At 43.0% G+C, this 14,862-nt stretch overlaps 1 protein-coding gene across 1 annotated transcript; it reads left to right on the top strand.

Annotated features, from left to right (window-relative positions):
• Positions 1–2,835: 2,835 nt before the first annotated feature.
• Positions 2,836–13,875, top strand: M1AP (meiosis 1 associated protein). The gene is made up of 9 exons (XM_062493293.1): positions 2,836–3,099; positions 5,339–5,521; positions 7,123–7,297; positions 10,615–10,788; positions 11,295–11,445; positions 11,985–12,126; positions 12,647–12,853; positions 13,386–13,541; positions 13,732–13,875. The coding sequence occupies exons 1-9, from the start codon at positions 2,851–2,853 to the stop codon at positions 13,873–13,875; spliced, it is 1,581 nt and encodes a 526-aa protein (XP_062349277.1). The 5' UTR covers positions 2,836–2,850.
• The last annotated feature ends 987 nt before the right edge of the window (positions 13,876–14,862 follow it).

Here is a 14,862-nt window from a genome sequence, read left to right as displayed (position 1 = left end):
GTTTGCTGTTCCTCCACAGGAGCACCTGGGAATTCTGCAGGATTTTGTCCTTGCTCTGCTGCTCTGTCCACACACTGGTATAGGTTTTATTGTTTTTATTCATTTTTAGTGATTCAGGATTTTAAAATATTTTTTTTTTCCAAAACTCCCATAATGCTATATTTCCTATTCTTTTGAGGAAAAAAAAAAACAACAAAAATCTATAAAGGTTATAATGAAGGATTTTAACACTAATATAAAGTGACAATTCTTACTAAGGTTTGATAATTTTATGTCAATAAAAGCATAAGCCTAAAGCCATTTATTTTTGATTGTTGATAGCACTGATGAAAAGAGTAACACACAATATCTTCTATTATATAGGGTCTGGAATAATTTTGGTTTTAGTAGCTTGATTTTTTTGTGAACTCTTCTGCTTTTTTGACTTTATTCTTCCATTCACCCTGACCTTTTTAAATACATACCTTCCTTTCTAGGCTAGGTGGAAAAAAGTATTCACACCAGAGGCCATCCACACTGCACAGCCAGTTTATTCTCAAATAAACCCACTCATTTATGTGGCTTGATTTGTTTTCCACATGAGAATATTCCTTTTTCTCAGGGTTTTGAAGCTTACTCTGAAAATGGCACCTTTTTAAACCAGTTCTCCTTAAGCCTCTTTAACCACTGGCTTTGGTGCTCTGCCTTTTTAGACCCGGATATTATTTAATAATGTTTTTGTTGTTTGTTTGTTTGTTTGTTTGTTTGTTTGTTTGTTTGTTTGTTTTACAACAAACTAAGCACATAGGGATGATGTGCAACTGCAGAGTGTCCTCAGCAGTCACAAATCACTCACCATAAAGAAGTTTCCTTCCTGCCCCTTTCTAGTTCTGCAGAATTTGTGTCTCCTTGCCTTGAGCAAAACGCACATCACCAGCCCTGACACCTGGAGAGTTCTGTTTTATTGAGCAATAACTTAATGTCAAATCAGCTGCCAGAACTCACAGTTTGCACAATTCTCTGAGAATTGTGGAGGGATCCCTCGGGATGGACTCTGTCAGTCCACCCAATGCCTAAATGAAGATGTCATTTCACTACAGCAACCATTTCCACAATTCCTCTGTTCTCCATCTTCACGAGAGGTATAAAACAGGTCAAATATTGTCAAATATTGTCCAGACAGATGCATCTAAATGGCATTAATATTAATTAAGGTGCCACAATTAGGAAGAAATGAAATTCAGTTGGTAAGGAGTTGATGAGGGATCTATTTTAACAAAACCAATTTAAAATAAGCACAGTCCTGTAGAGTGCCAAGAACGACAGAACTCATTCAAAATTGGGAAAACTGGGTTGGCTTCAGCATTAAAGCTCATTTTCCTCTCTGAAACCAATGCTGAGGCCCAGCTCTTGTGGATTTCTGACAGGATGAGTTTTGTTCCCTTGTTTGAGAAAGCTCTGGGGGCTTGCAGAGTTCACTAGCATTGAAGCCTCATCACAAAAAATTCAGACAGACAAGTCCATTCCCAGATTCAGTGATGTAATTGAGTAAACTCTGCTGTAAATTGAAAAGCTCCAGGAGAAACACTGATTAAAGTGCTGTCTGACAGTTTTTCATACGGCAATCAAATTGTACCAGAGGACTAATGAAAGCAAGATACCTACAGGATCTATATTTGTGTTTATAACATTTTCATCAGCTCTGAAAAGTTAACCCCAGTTTTGAAATTCAGGCTGTGATCACTCTCGTTTTGCTTGTACTGACAGGCATCCTAAGGAATCCTAGAAATTCAGATTTTTTTTTTTTTCTGATGATTCTTCAGCCAGACAGAAACTCATTTCTTCCCAAGCCTTACAGAAATTCTTACTCCAAAGTGCTGGAGGCTGTAGAAAATGCAGTATCTTGTCTCCTTGGAGACCATAAAAGAGCTGTTTGTGTGAGCTGAACACACCACTCAAATGACAGGCCTGGGTTCTGACCAGATCCCAAGGGTGTAAATCCAAGGTTTCTTCAAACTTTTACTAATTCTGCTGGGAAGAAAACTTTAGGAAGAAGAAGAAGAAGAAAAAAAAAAAAGAAATATCCTAGCTCATATCAAGAAGGTATCTCTAGTTATACCAGCTTTTTTTTTTTTTTAAGCATTTCCTGTATTTGTAGAAACAGCACTGAACGATTTGCATGGATTTAGTGGAGTGAGGATTTCAGAAAGGCTCTTTGCTCACAAAGTAAAAAAGAAATTTTTTAGCAGGAAAATGCTCTTGTGTTTAAGGTTGCAGGGAGATGGGGGAGGGGAACAAATATCATACTCAAGGTCTGTGGAGGAGCTCATCTCAGGTGTTTGTTACTCCGAAGGACAAAAGTTGGTTCTTCACACCCACAAAGAAAAAAATTCATGGATATTCAGGATTTTCATGCTGGCCTCTCCTGGCTTTTCCAGCTCCTTGTTTCATTTTGCTGGGGATGAAGGAACAGGGACTGTTCTCCCCAGGGTTTGGGTGTAATCTCCTGGCCAGTGCAGAATTAGGAGGTGGAGTTCCCAGTTTTGTTTCCAGCAGCTGATGGATGCACCAGAGCCAGACTGGGGGATCACCTCAAACAGCTCCATGCTGCCAACATTTGAAACTGCTCCAGCTGCACCTGTGAGTTTTTAATTGGTGAAAACATTCTGTTTCCTGACCACATGCATTTTGTGTGGGTTTATTAGAGAACGGACAGCAATTGGTTGGGAGAAAAAGGATGTAGGAGTCTAAATTATTACTGAGCTGTGCTTTCAAGTGAATGGCAAAGGGAGAGCCTCACTCATTGCTGTTTTTATTTATTTCTCCTATTCAGATGCCTCACCGTGCATGTAACAGCCACGTGCAGAAGCCATGAGTTCCAAAAAATTACCCTCGGAACCACGGAGGATTTTTCCTGCTGCTAAAGCCCCCAGCCAGCAGCCATCTCGCATCCTGGTGGTGGATGTCACCTCCCCTGCCTGGGCCAACACCTGCTCTGTGCTCTCTGAGGCTCTGGAAAATGTCCTGTGCCTGGCATGTGGCCTGGCAGGACCCTGCAGAGTGCCCCTGCTCAGCCTCTACGTGGTGCAGTCCCAGCAGGAGTGTCTGCTGCCCTTCACGGTATGCCCCAGGCTGTGCAGCTTTATTTATTTATTTTTTTAATTATTATTTTTTACGGTTATTATTTATATCTGAATTTATAACTAAAAATCTGTGTACAAATTGATATCTGAAAACCGGCCGTTCTCAGAACGATCGTTTCATGGAGAGGTGAATTTTATGAAAGGGTGAAGTTTAAAAGGAGGATTTTCATTTTTGATCTGTGAACCTGATAAATCAGGTTTTTGTGCTCTTCCTTCCTAAAATATCTGTTTTGGAGCATCTGTTCCACCTTTCATGTGCTGCTTTGTGCTCTGCTGCTTCTCGATCAGAATTACCACACCCAACTGGAGCTGCAATAATTTGGACACTGGACAAATATTACTGATGTGGGAGGGGTTCTAGATATTGAAGGGGTAAGGTGCAGAGTTAAAATACCTGTGCTGAAATTGAGAAACATCCTGAAATCACTGAATTATCTGGAAAAGTCCTCTAAGACTAAATCCAATTCTAATTCTAATTCAGCACTGCCAAATGCACCACTTAACCATGTACCGAAGTGCCACATCCACACAGATTTTAAATGTAGAGATCTAAGTCAGTAAAAACAAATATTGCTCTCATTTAAGGCTCTGCAGAGGAATAAATGTAGATGGAGAATGAGTAGCAGCTCTGCAGTAATAGTTTGGGAATATAAATATGCATCTTAAAGTTCCACGAGAATTTTTTAAGCCATCCTGTTAGAAACAATCACACTGAGCACTCCCATTTACACAGCAACAGTGTAAATAAACACTGGCAGGATTAACCCTGCCTCCTTATACAGCAATGGTGGAAGCATTCTGAAAAGTTTTGTCAAGTCTTCACATCTTGAGAAAAATAAAAAAACAGAGGTCAAGAGTAAATTAGCAGATGTGATCTGCAGGAAGACTCTGGGCAATGCTGGTGTTTATTTGGTAGGAAAGGTTATAGATAATGTGACAAGGATAATCTTATGACTGCTGCTCCTGATCAGCTGTCTTTTTTTATTTAAACAACAATTCCTCATTTTGATAGTCACAATTTTAAAGACAGAGGAGCCCTTAGATCACTGTTTTGTTTTCTTCATATCACAGGATATTATATTTCACCAAAGTACCCCTATCTCATTAAAACTTCCTTCCAGAAAGCCATCCAGCTTTGATCTGAAGACAAGATGGGTAATCAAGTGTTTCTCTTGATAATTTCATCCAGTGGTTAATAACTGTCATTGTGAAACCTGTACCTCATTCCTAATTTGCATTTATTTGCTTTATCTTCCAGGGATTTCTTAATATGTTGATTTTTGTGGCTAGGTTGAAGAACATGCTTGTATTTTATCCTTTCTTCCTCTAAATAGAAATAGGTGCCTTCTCTGTTCTGGCTGGTAAATCAAGAACAAATCATAAGTTTAACTGCAAAACATTTTTACAATAATTGTAATAATTTCCAAGCCATTCTTTGTATTCACTCTGCTGGTTTTTTTTTTTTTTGGGTGCTACATTCCAGTGGTAGACATCAGCTGCTGTACTGAAGCTGTTTTTCAGAGCTGTGTTAAAGGGTGCTTGCCAGACAAATCATGAAGTCAGGAAAGCCCCAGAGCTGCAAATAGAGATGGGGAAAGTACATGGGGAAGTGTCACACACTCTTGCTCTGGTTTTAATCTTTCCTCAGTGTTTGTTTATGCTCTCTGTTCCCACTGGTGTCCCCAGTAGGAGAGTCCATAAAGCTTCCCTGGAAAGGGCAGGGAGGGCAAAGAAAGAGAAGCCAGAACGAAAGTAGAAAACTGTGGGGGAGAGCAGATGGTGACAAGATAAGAAATCAGCATTTAAGCATCAAAAATTTTAATGTGGGACCGAATAAGGAGTGAGCAAAGCCTTTGCAGCTTCCCACTCAGTCCCACTGAAACCCCACCCTGCAAACTGTGGCTCAGGGGTGCTTCAGTGACTCAGAGCTCCACACACCCGAAGCAAACGAGTGAAATGTTCACCTGCTGCCTCTTCAGTGGGGAAGGTGACCTCTGGCAGCAGTGCCTTGTATGGGTTTAAATTAATTTGGTGGAGTTCACTCAGTATCCATCCCGTGGCCACAATGTTTAGCTGCTGGGTCCGGCTCAGCTCTGAATTCTTGGTGAGGCTCAGGTGAGCTGACATCTCTGTGACCACCAGTCTTCCTGCATATTATGGAGAGTTATTTCATGCTGTTTACCAGCCTTTCCTGCTCCTTGAACCCTGTTTTGCAGCGAGTGAAAGAAAACTTTGGCCGAATTCAAGCCTGCATTTCGGAGCTCCGCTCGCTGCCGGCCGAAGGTTGCTTCCCACAGGGAGGGAATGGAGTGGTGCAAGCTGTGCAGGATGGATTGCAGCAGTTCAAGCAGTACAGCAGGCACACTGCAGCAGGAGGCTCCACAAACAGCTCTGTTGAGGTAAGAAAATGCTGGGAAGGGAGTGGGAGCCATCCCACATCATCGTGCTTTATAAACGTGTATTTCGTGTGCAGTGAACTTTCAGAAAAGTTTAGGTTTCCAGCACTCTGGCTGTTTCAGAGATCCACTGTCCAGAAGTCCTGAAGGAAGAGATCAAGTCCTCAAATCCCTCTGGACAGATTCCTGTGGAATCTAGGAATCTTTTCTAGGGAAGGCTGTCCTGATCCAGGAGCTGATGGATTTTGGTGGAAGCTGGTGGTTGTGTTTTCAGCTCTGAATGTGTGATTTCAGATCTGAATGTGTGTTTTTGCATAAAGGGGAGGGAAGCTGCTAATAACACATGAGAACAGATGTTTGAATGCAGAAAGCAGAGCAAGGTTCACAGGAGGAAGTCTTTTTTTAAGCAGTATCAACTAAGATGAAAGGACAGGGAGTTATCGAGGGGAAAGGACTCACACAAAAATGGTGTTTTCCTCTGGACAGCAGAAAATACCAGCTCCAAACAATCTTGAATTTCAGACTTCCCAGGCTCAGGATTCAGCTGCCAGTCATAAAAAACAAATTGAGATTCCCACAAGTGTAATTTTGCCAAGTCTTTCTGCTTTGTTTAGGTCCTCAAACCCTTCCAGAGTCTCATAGAGTCACACTTTGATGAGGCTGCAATTGGGACTCACTCCCAATGTCTGTCCAGGAAACTTTTCTACTGATTTTCTGCTTTTCTTAGGGCTTTAAGGTATTTTTGCTGAGCATTTGAAAGGTGATTTGTGCTTTAACTCTAAAGCTGGGGGTTGGAACAAAGAGAGTATGCTTTGGAGACAAGACATTTTTCGGCACACAACAAAATCCAGGATGTTTTGAAGGAATAAGCGACATTAAAAATTAAGTTAATCCATGGATATAGAGAGTTTTTACTCCCCTAAGCAATCCTTGTTCCTCTAGATTATACAATTTTATTGTACTTCTCTTTGCAAGGGGATCTAAGACATGCTGCAGGGACAGGCTCTGATCACTGACAAGCCAGAGGGAGTTTTAACCCTTACAAAAAGCCAAAAAAAAAAAAGTTTTAAAAAAAAGGCCTCTTTCTGCTTCAGATACTTAAGTGATTGCAATTTCCCCCTCCATTCACAAGCATTTTTTTATGCAGAGTAAGGTGAATTTTTGTTTCTTTTTCTCAGTATCAGACCAAAACTGGGGGGTGAGAATCACACCTACTGCTGCTCTCTTTGAAAATATCTTCAGGATAGACTGTATATGTTAAAAAATATATAAAATTCCCATTCAGCTTTCAAGGGAGAAGGCCAAGGTTAGTCTGTTTGAACTATAATTAGTGTTCCAGTCCCTTCTTACACACACACTCAGTGATCACAAGTGCAAAGCACAGAGCACAAAACCTGTGGATGTTCCTCCAGTGAACCTCTCAATCCATTTCATATTGACTTAAACGTGAGCCAAAGCTAAATAAATTTTGCTTATAAATCTGCTTTTGAATAGATATTTCAGCAAGATTTCTACTCAACATCATCAGTGCTACTCAACATCTTTACCTCTCAAGACAGAATTGGGGTAGAAGCAGCTTTTTCATGCTCTGATTTGTGTTTCAGATCACAGTCTTGACCAGCCAGCCCAGCAGAGAAATGGTAAAACAGCTGGAAGAGAAGTTACAAGACATAGATCTGGTGAGCCTGAGAAGAATACAGGTCATTGAGGTTCTGAAGAGAGATTTCCTGCAGCCTGAGGACGTGGAGCAGTGTGTGCCTGCAGAGGAGCCCAGCAGTGGTGAGTGGAAGGTGTTTTTAGGGAAGTTATGGCTTTGGGCAGCACAACAGCCACTGGTTCTTGCTCTGATCCAACATCTGCCACTTCCCTTTGGGCCATTTAATGTCCCTTAGGTCAGTGGGAACTGCTGTGCCTGGAGGAAGTTTGTATTATGTAAAATTCAGGTGTGATACAGCTTCATGTGGGGGGTTAAAGAGAAAAAAAAAGGCATCCGGTTATGGGGGTAACACACTCTGAATGATAATTTATTAAAAGTTTATAAAGGTACTAAAATTTGTTACAAATATATGTAGTTTATAGTTTCTTGGTCCTGCCCTACGTCCCAGTTCCAATAACATATTTTAAAAATTTATTAGTAATTACACCCAGTTTATTAAAGGAGAAGCAGGGGATAAAGCTTTTCAGCCTTTCCAGCATTTTCCTTTCCTTCTTCTCCTTTAAATCTGTTTCCTGAAAAAACCCCATTCAAAAGTTTTCTCCTAAATTTAGCTTAAATCAAAACAAATGCATAATTAATAAATACATAATAAACACATGTTAAAATTACTGTAATCCCCTAAGTTTAAGAAAAAACCCTACTACTCCCCCCCAAAAAAACAAACCTCTGTTTTCTAAACTAAACTTTTATTTAAACTATTATAATCCTTAAAGTGTGCCTCATAAATTAATATAATCCTCAATAATAATTATTAAAAAAAACTGTTAGTCAAAAAAATTACATAACAATCAAATTTCCATTCTTCCAAATAACTAATCACTATAACATCAAAACCACAGGAAAACTGTTTCTTGTGAAAATATCTCCATAAGCTAAAAAAAAAAAAAATCTCCTCTTCCAAGTAAAGTAATAAAAAACTATTTAAAAAATAGTAAACTAACTAAATTGTTTTTCTGGTTTTTGTTTTTTCTGCTTTAGGGAAGGCAAAACTCCACCATATTAGTTTTAGAAGTGGATTTCTTGTGTAGCCCTTTCACCCAGTAAATTGAATGAAAACATAATTGTGGACATAAAGGCCAGTGAAATGTCAAGTGATGAAATTCTAATTTTCTGAGTAGATGAACTGCTTGCTCTCTAAGCAAAGCAACAGAGGCATATGTGAATAGGTCAGATAATTGGAAAAATTAGCCAAAGTGGTTTATGACACCCATTGGAGCTCCCTTCTGTTTTAGAAAAAAAAAAATCCATTTTATTATAAAAAGATTACAGTGAAGAGCATTGAATTTTCAAGAGCCTTCATACAGGAAGTGCAAAATTAGTGCTGCATTGAACTAGGAAATAAATATTGTGATGCAGCACTTAATCAAGAGTTTCATTTCACTGAGAATATTTCTTCCATTAGTTTATTTAGGGGTTATTTGAACCTACTTACATTTTCAATATCCAGAGCAGGATCAGGATATCCCCTCCATAGGCTCATTCCCAGGTTAGTGCAGCTGGAAAAGACTTCAGGAGTCTGAAAACCCCACGCTGGCAGATCTTAGAACAGCTTTGAACATGCTCAGATCTCAAAATCAGAGCAAACTGATTTAACTAAACCCCATGGAGAGCAGGACATTTGAGGTGGGAGTAATCTAGGGCAGAAACCAACAGGATGCTTGGCCTTTGGATGGACAGATCTCTAATTGATAACAACACTTATTATTATTATTATTATTATTATTATTATTATTATTATTATTATTATTATTATTTCTTCTCTTCCCCTGCCCCTGAAAGCAGCTGAGCCTTGCCAGACTTTTTGCTAACACAGGTTAATATTTGCATGTGTTGAAGATAACTGCTCCCAGCTATTTCTGTTTGACAAAAACAAAAAACAAGCCCTGCAGATAAAGCACTAATGCCTTTTTTTTATGACCACAGCCCATCTTCTGCAAGTCCCAGGGTTTCTTTCTCTATGTGGGCTCTGCTCTCTAGGAAGTTTGAGACCCATTGCACAGGAGATGTTGGCACCCCAACCTGTTTTTCCTAATGAATGCAGTGAATTTCTTTTAAAATTGTCATGTCTTGTGCCAGCTGCAGACGTGTAAGGGATTAAATATCTATTACAGAGGAAAAAAATTAAAAAAAAAAACAAACAAACAAAAAAAAACCAACAGGGAAATATTTACTGAAGGAAGAACTAAAGCATTTACCTGCCCCAAAACACAAATAATTCCCCTTGTCAGCTTGTGTTTTGCTGTTTGCAAAAGTCAATTACATGGATTTCCTGGTGCTTTGTCTTCTGAGCTGTTAATGCCCTTTTCAGTGCACATCCCTGAGAGAAACCCAAATCTAAAATCTGTAGGGAATGCATCCAAAACAGAAACATCCTGAATTCTGCAGGGAAATGGGAGCAAGATTCAGTGTCAGGGTAAGGGGCTCGCAGTGGGAACAGCTCAGTTCATGCAGAGCAGCTTCCCACTAAATAAAAAGAAATATATATTTTAAAAAAAAAAGTAAAGAACTTTAAAAAAAAAAGAAAAATTCAATGTCCTGGCAGCCAGGGAGGATGATAAGGAAAGGTTTTTAGTAGCAAGGGCAGCATTAAAGATCTCCTGAGTGGGAGTCGAGTCTGCTTTGGTGCAGAGGTACAACCAACTAATCTCTTCCTCAGGGCTGGGAGGTGGGGACAGCCAAAAAGTGTGTCCTGCAGAGCATTTGAAGAATTACAAACATTACAGTAGTCCTGGATTCTTTGCCAGGTAGAAATGAATTAATTTCTGGGGTTCTTTTTTTTTAATGCCTAAGTGTGATTTTTTGCCAAATGGCATTAGAAATGCTAACGCAAAAAGATTTCTCAGTGTAGATGGATGTAGCACAGTTTTTTAACCCCTCTGCTGGCCTGGTAAACACAAGGGGGGAAAAGGCTATTTCTGCTATTTATTCATCTTCTCAGAAAGCCTTTCCACATCCTGGCTGTCTGGTAAAGCTATTAGTGCTACTAGACCTTACCTTCTGTGTTTACAAGTGGTTATATTGCATGTCTTATGCAATTTGCAAATTTATTTTTTTCCCCTTTCATTTTATTTATCCCATTTTATTTTCATTTATCTGATGGACTTCAAGCTAGCTTCTCATCTGCACGCACCTCTGAGGTATTATTTGTGGGTGGTTTGGAGGGTTTTTTTTGGGTTTATCTTGTTTATACACTGCCTAACTCTGCTACCCAGCCTACATTTCTCCATGCTTAAAAATCGTTGCTACATCACACCACATTTGTCTGCACCTCCAACAAAGGTGTTTAATAATTGCTGGGTATGAGAAACCAGAGGAATCTTTTCGCTGGCTGAAAAGATTGGTGGTTTTTCACCTATTTTTTTTTTCCTTTCTCCTGCAGATATGGCAATCCTGGGAATGGACATCGAGGTGCAAACTGTAGAGGACAATGTCATCAGCCTGGAGATGCTGTTTAAAACGTGGCTCCATGACCATGGCACGGAGAGGGAACAGCTCCACCTCCTCCTTCCCTCGGGAGGTTTTGGCCATGCTGCTGCACCAAAGAACACCTTAAGTATTTCATTTTCTCTCCCCTCTGCCTCCCTTCAAGGAGCTCCTGAATCCCTCAGCCTTACATATTACCCAGGATTGTCCTATGGGCACCTTCCCTCTTATTTAGAGACCCAGGTGAGGTCTGGGGTTAACTTGGAAAATCTTTAGCTACTGCTTTGCTGGCATGGCTGCTGAGGCTGCAATTGTTTCCATTCTGCAGCAAAAATGTGCCTGGAGGGGGCATGTGAATTTACAGCCATGTGGTGAAGGTAAAAAAGGAGCCTTTTAGATCTGGAGAGTTGAATAGCCCTAAAAATTGTGTTCAAAACCAAGAGTCTGTGCCAGAGCTGCACTTAAATAAAGGCTGTCTTGCAGAGGGATTTGGGGACAGGTTGATGCCTTGTGTGAGGCTTTAGTATTTTCCTTCCCCCAACAGTTGCTAGAAAACATTGATTTTTAAGTGCTTTGAGCATGTCATGTGCTAAACATTGCCAGTCCCAGCGACCTAAACTGTTCTCCTCCTCCCAGTGTGCCTGAAGTGTGATTTGCAGGAGAGGCTGCTGGACCCAGCCTGGCTTTCAGGACCAGCTGATGGCACTGGGAGAGCAGCAGATCCCAGTTCTCCCTGGCACGTGGCAGCCTGGCCATCCACAGCTCTGCACAAACTCCGGGTGCTGAAGTGAGTGCTGCTCCTTCTCTTCCACTGGGTGACTGGGAGAGGGTGGAAGAAAAGCTTCACTTTTCATCCTGGGGCCTGCTGACATCACCAGGAGGCTCTGGGGTGCTGGTAAGCCAAATTGTGGTGTGAAAAAAAACCCCATTCCATCATTCTTCCTCTCATGGAACAGCACAGCCCACGTGCAGACCACAGTCACACCTGGTGTCACCACACCACTCAATGAGCGTGACACCACAGGTGTCACTCATGCAAAAGTTCTTTCACCTCAGTGAAATGTTTTGTTGCAATAATTCTGCCCTCTCATTACCTAATGAGGCCACAGCAATTAATTGGATGTCAGAGCCTAAGCAAAGCCTCACAGCACTGTGATTTCACCTAAGAATTTGCTTTCCTGGCAGCAGATCATGGCACAGGGCAGAGCACAGAGATGCTCTCAGTGTCTTTTCTGAGATTTTTTTTCTAGGAAAAAACAATGTAATTTCTAAGCTGTACAGTTGTTCTTACAATGCTGAGCACTAACATGAGTTGTATCCTGGCAGGGCTCTGAAGTCTGAAGGGGTCTGTGAGTCTGTACTCTATGGGCTGCCCTTCATCCTCAAGCCCACAAGCTGCTGGCAGCTGGACTGGGATGAACTGGAGACAAACCAGCACAGCTTCCATGCTTTGTGTCACAGTCTGCTGGTGAGTGTGTGAAAATTGCAGTGTGATGGGGAGGGATGGCCAGGGAAAGGAACAGTGAGGGCACACCTTGTAACATCTGGCTGGCTGCACCAGGAAACATTTTAAAAGCTGCAGCTTCATCTAATAGGCCAGAGTTGGGCTTGTAAATCCTTCCATCTGCTGGAAAGATGCTACAGCTCATCAGACCTTGGGGAAGACCCTCAAGCCTACCAGAAATGTTTGGAGGTGCGAAGTGCAAATTCCAGGGTTGGAGTTAGACTTGTGACTTTAATAATTAGCAAAAATAATTAACCAAGCCTTGGAGTGTGGAGAACTGGCTGTTACTGACCAGCCCTAAAGCAAAATCAGATGTTTTTCTTAACTGACTTGCTGAAAAACAAAACAAATGCCATACTGTCCCCAGCCCTGCTGCAGAAGTTTCCCTTCCCTGACGTGCGAGTGTGCCTGCCCTGAGCCCACGGTGGCAGTGCTGAAGGAAGTGGCTGTTGCCTGTTGTTCACACCTAGATTTTGCCCTTTAGAAAAGGAAGTGGATGCTCTTGGCCAGGCATGAGCCCCAGAACACTGGACCAAACTGGAACGTGGTGGTGCATCCCTATTACATCATCATCCCCTCTGATTCTGCCACTCTCCTGGTGAAAGCTGTGGCTATCAGAGAGCTCCTGCTGCCATCAGCCTTCCCAGCCCTCCTAGCTGAGCACCCTGAGAGAGTCAGGGGCCCCATCGAGGTGAGTCACTCATTATCAGCTCTCCTTATCACCTCAGCAGATAATGAGAGAAGGAAATGGCTGTGACAATGTCTAGTGACAGCTGGAGTGTGATAGAGCACTCCGGAACTCCTTCCCAGCAGACAGCTTTCTCCATGGACAGCAAACACCTGTCATTTGGGGCAATGTTGCATGTCTCTTGAGGGGGGAAGAGGCCTTGTGAAGCAGAGTTGAGGGTGACAGTGTCCAGAAAGGGTGCTCCAGCTTGTTGGCTGATTCTGGGCATGGGAAAGGGTAGGACTACATCCTGCAAGGGGATGTTGAAATCCATTAGGATCTATTTGGAGATGCCTCTTGTTCTGTACACAGCTAAAGGTGCTCCTTATGGGTTGCAGCACAGCCAAAAATTCCCATTACCTGTCACTGCAGGGTGGCTTGGAGTATCTACAGCACTGTCAAAGAAAAAAGAAACCCAAAAAACCACAAACACGCAAACCCCACAGCCTCTACCTGTCACATCCTGTAGCAAACTCAAGTTCTTTCTTCCAAGCAGAGCGCCCTGAACAGCTTGGAAGTGGAAGTTGCTTACAACCCCTTGCACCTGAAGAGCAACCTCTACAAATACCTGAAGAGTTCCTTGTACAAACCTCCACACCGGCAGCAGCCCCAGCCCCGAGAGCAGCGCCCGGAGCGGCACCAGCCCAGGCAGGTGAGTCCCTGTGTGTGAGCAGCCTGGATGGGGTCTGATGTCCCCTCTTGGTTAGATTCCAGCAGATTGTGCCCTCCTGGTCAGATTCCTGCAGGGGAACTGCTCCTTGTGCCCTGCAGGGGCTGGGTGTAGCACCAGCACAGCCAGCACCTCCTCCCATGAGGATTTGCATTTTGTCCCTGTCTTGCAGCCTCATAGCAGAGCCAAAGCTGCAGTGGCTCCCCTGCTGATGGCTTCTTCTCCCCTCCAAACGTTCAGACCAGCAGCAGCAGCCAGGAGAGGCTCCTGTGAAGGCTCCCTGCTCCCCAAGGAGTACGAGGAGTTCCTGCAGTGAGCACCAGGACCTGCCCCTGGGCAGCCACAGGTCCTGGCTCAGCAGCTGGCCGGATGTGGTCAGGCAAGACACCGAGCTTGGCCTTGGTCAGACAAGCACTTCCCATCGTTTGTTCCTCCTTGTTGTTGTTTCACCGTTGTGTTCGTCACCGAGCCAGTTCTGCAGGAAGTTTGCTGCTTGGGGACCCTCTGTCCAGAGATCCAGCTGTCCCCTGCAGCAGCAGCAGAAGTACCACGTATTTCCTGTTCTTGCCAGCACACGTCACCAACCTGCCTCAAATTTGGGTTTCTGATTTGGGCAAGCACAGGCCACAGATCGCTGTCGGTGGAGGCAGAAGAGCTGCAGGCAGGGCAGGGAAGAAATCAGACAGATAAGGCAGGGCAGTCGTGCTGAGCTGCCCTCATCCCCCAGCAGCAGGTTCAGTGGGGTGGTTGAATAGGAATGAAACTTGGATTTAATCTTAAAGCCTGGAGTTCTGCTCTCCCAGATGATTTGGTTGCTTCCAAGATTGGCCTTGCTGTCCAACGCCCTAGTTCATGAAGGGTGTTGTAGCAAATGCCAAGCCAAAGCGATTCCAGAGAATTCCTGCCCAGATGCCAGCCTGGTTTTCAGTGCAGGTTTAGGGCAGGTGCCCCTGGCATGGCAGGAGCCAAGGGCAGCTTGACCAAGCTGAGGTGGGGTGGTCTCACTGAGCCCCTGATTCCAAGCACCAGCACAGTTTGTGTTCTACTGACTTGGTTTTGAAAAGCTGTTTCAAAATAAAGTTTTCCTCCATGGCATTCACTCTCTGACTGTGGTTTCTGACATGTCCAGCACTGCTATCCCACCACTGACCTGTGCTTCCTGGGAAACAGCTTCAGAGGCAAGCACCCCAATCCCATCAGAGCCATCTCTTCTCCCTGGGATTCCAGCTCTGACAGGCACAAAGGCATGGGCTGGCTCTCCCCATGCCCTGGCATCTCATCAGGAAGCTGCTGGGACAAGACA

The sequence above is a fragment of the Cinclus cinclus genome, chromosome 5, assembly GCF_963662255.1.
Source record: "Cinclus cinclus chromosome 5, bCinCin1.1, whole genome shotgun sequence".
In the NCBI taxonomy this organism is placed as follows: domain Eukaryota; kingdom Metazoa; phylum Chordata; class Aves; order Passeriformes; family Cinclidae; genus Cinclus; species Cinclus cinclus.
This window is presented reverse-complemented; position numbering and strand designations above follow the sequence as displayed.

Excerpts from the sequence above, each read along its gene's own strand:
- M1AP (XM_062493293.1), top strand. The coding sequence starts at position 2,851 with ATGAGTTCCAAAAAATTACCCTCGGAACCACGGAGGATTTTTCCTGCT. Across the intron at positions 12,127-12,646 it reads CTTTGTGTCACAGTCTGCTG|AAAAGGAAGTGGATGCTCTT; the intron begins GTGAGTGTGTGA and ends TTTGCCCTTTAG. Across the intron at positions 12,854-13,385 it reads GAGTCAGGGGCCCCATCGAG|AGCGCCCTGAACAGCTTGGA; the intron begins GTGAGTCACTCA and ends TCTTCCAAGCAG.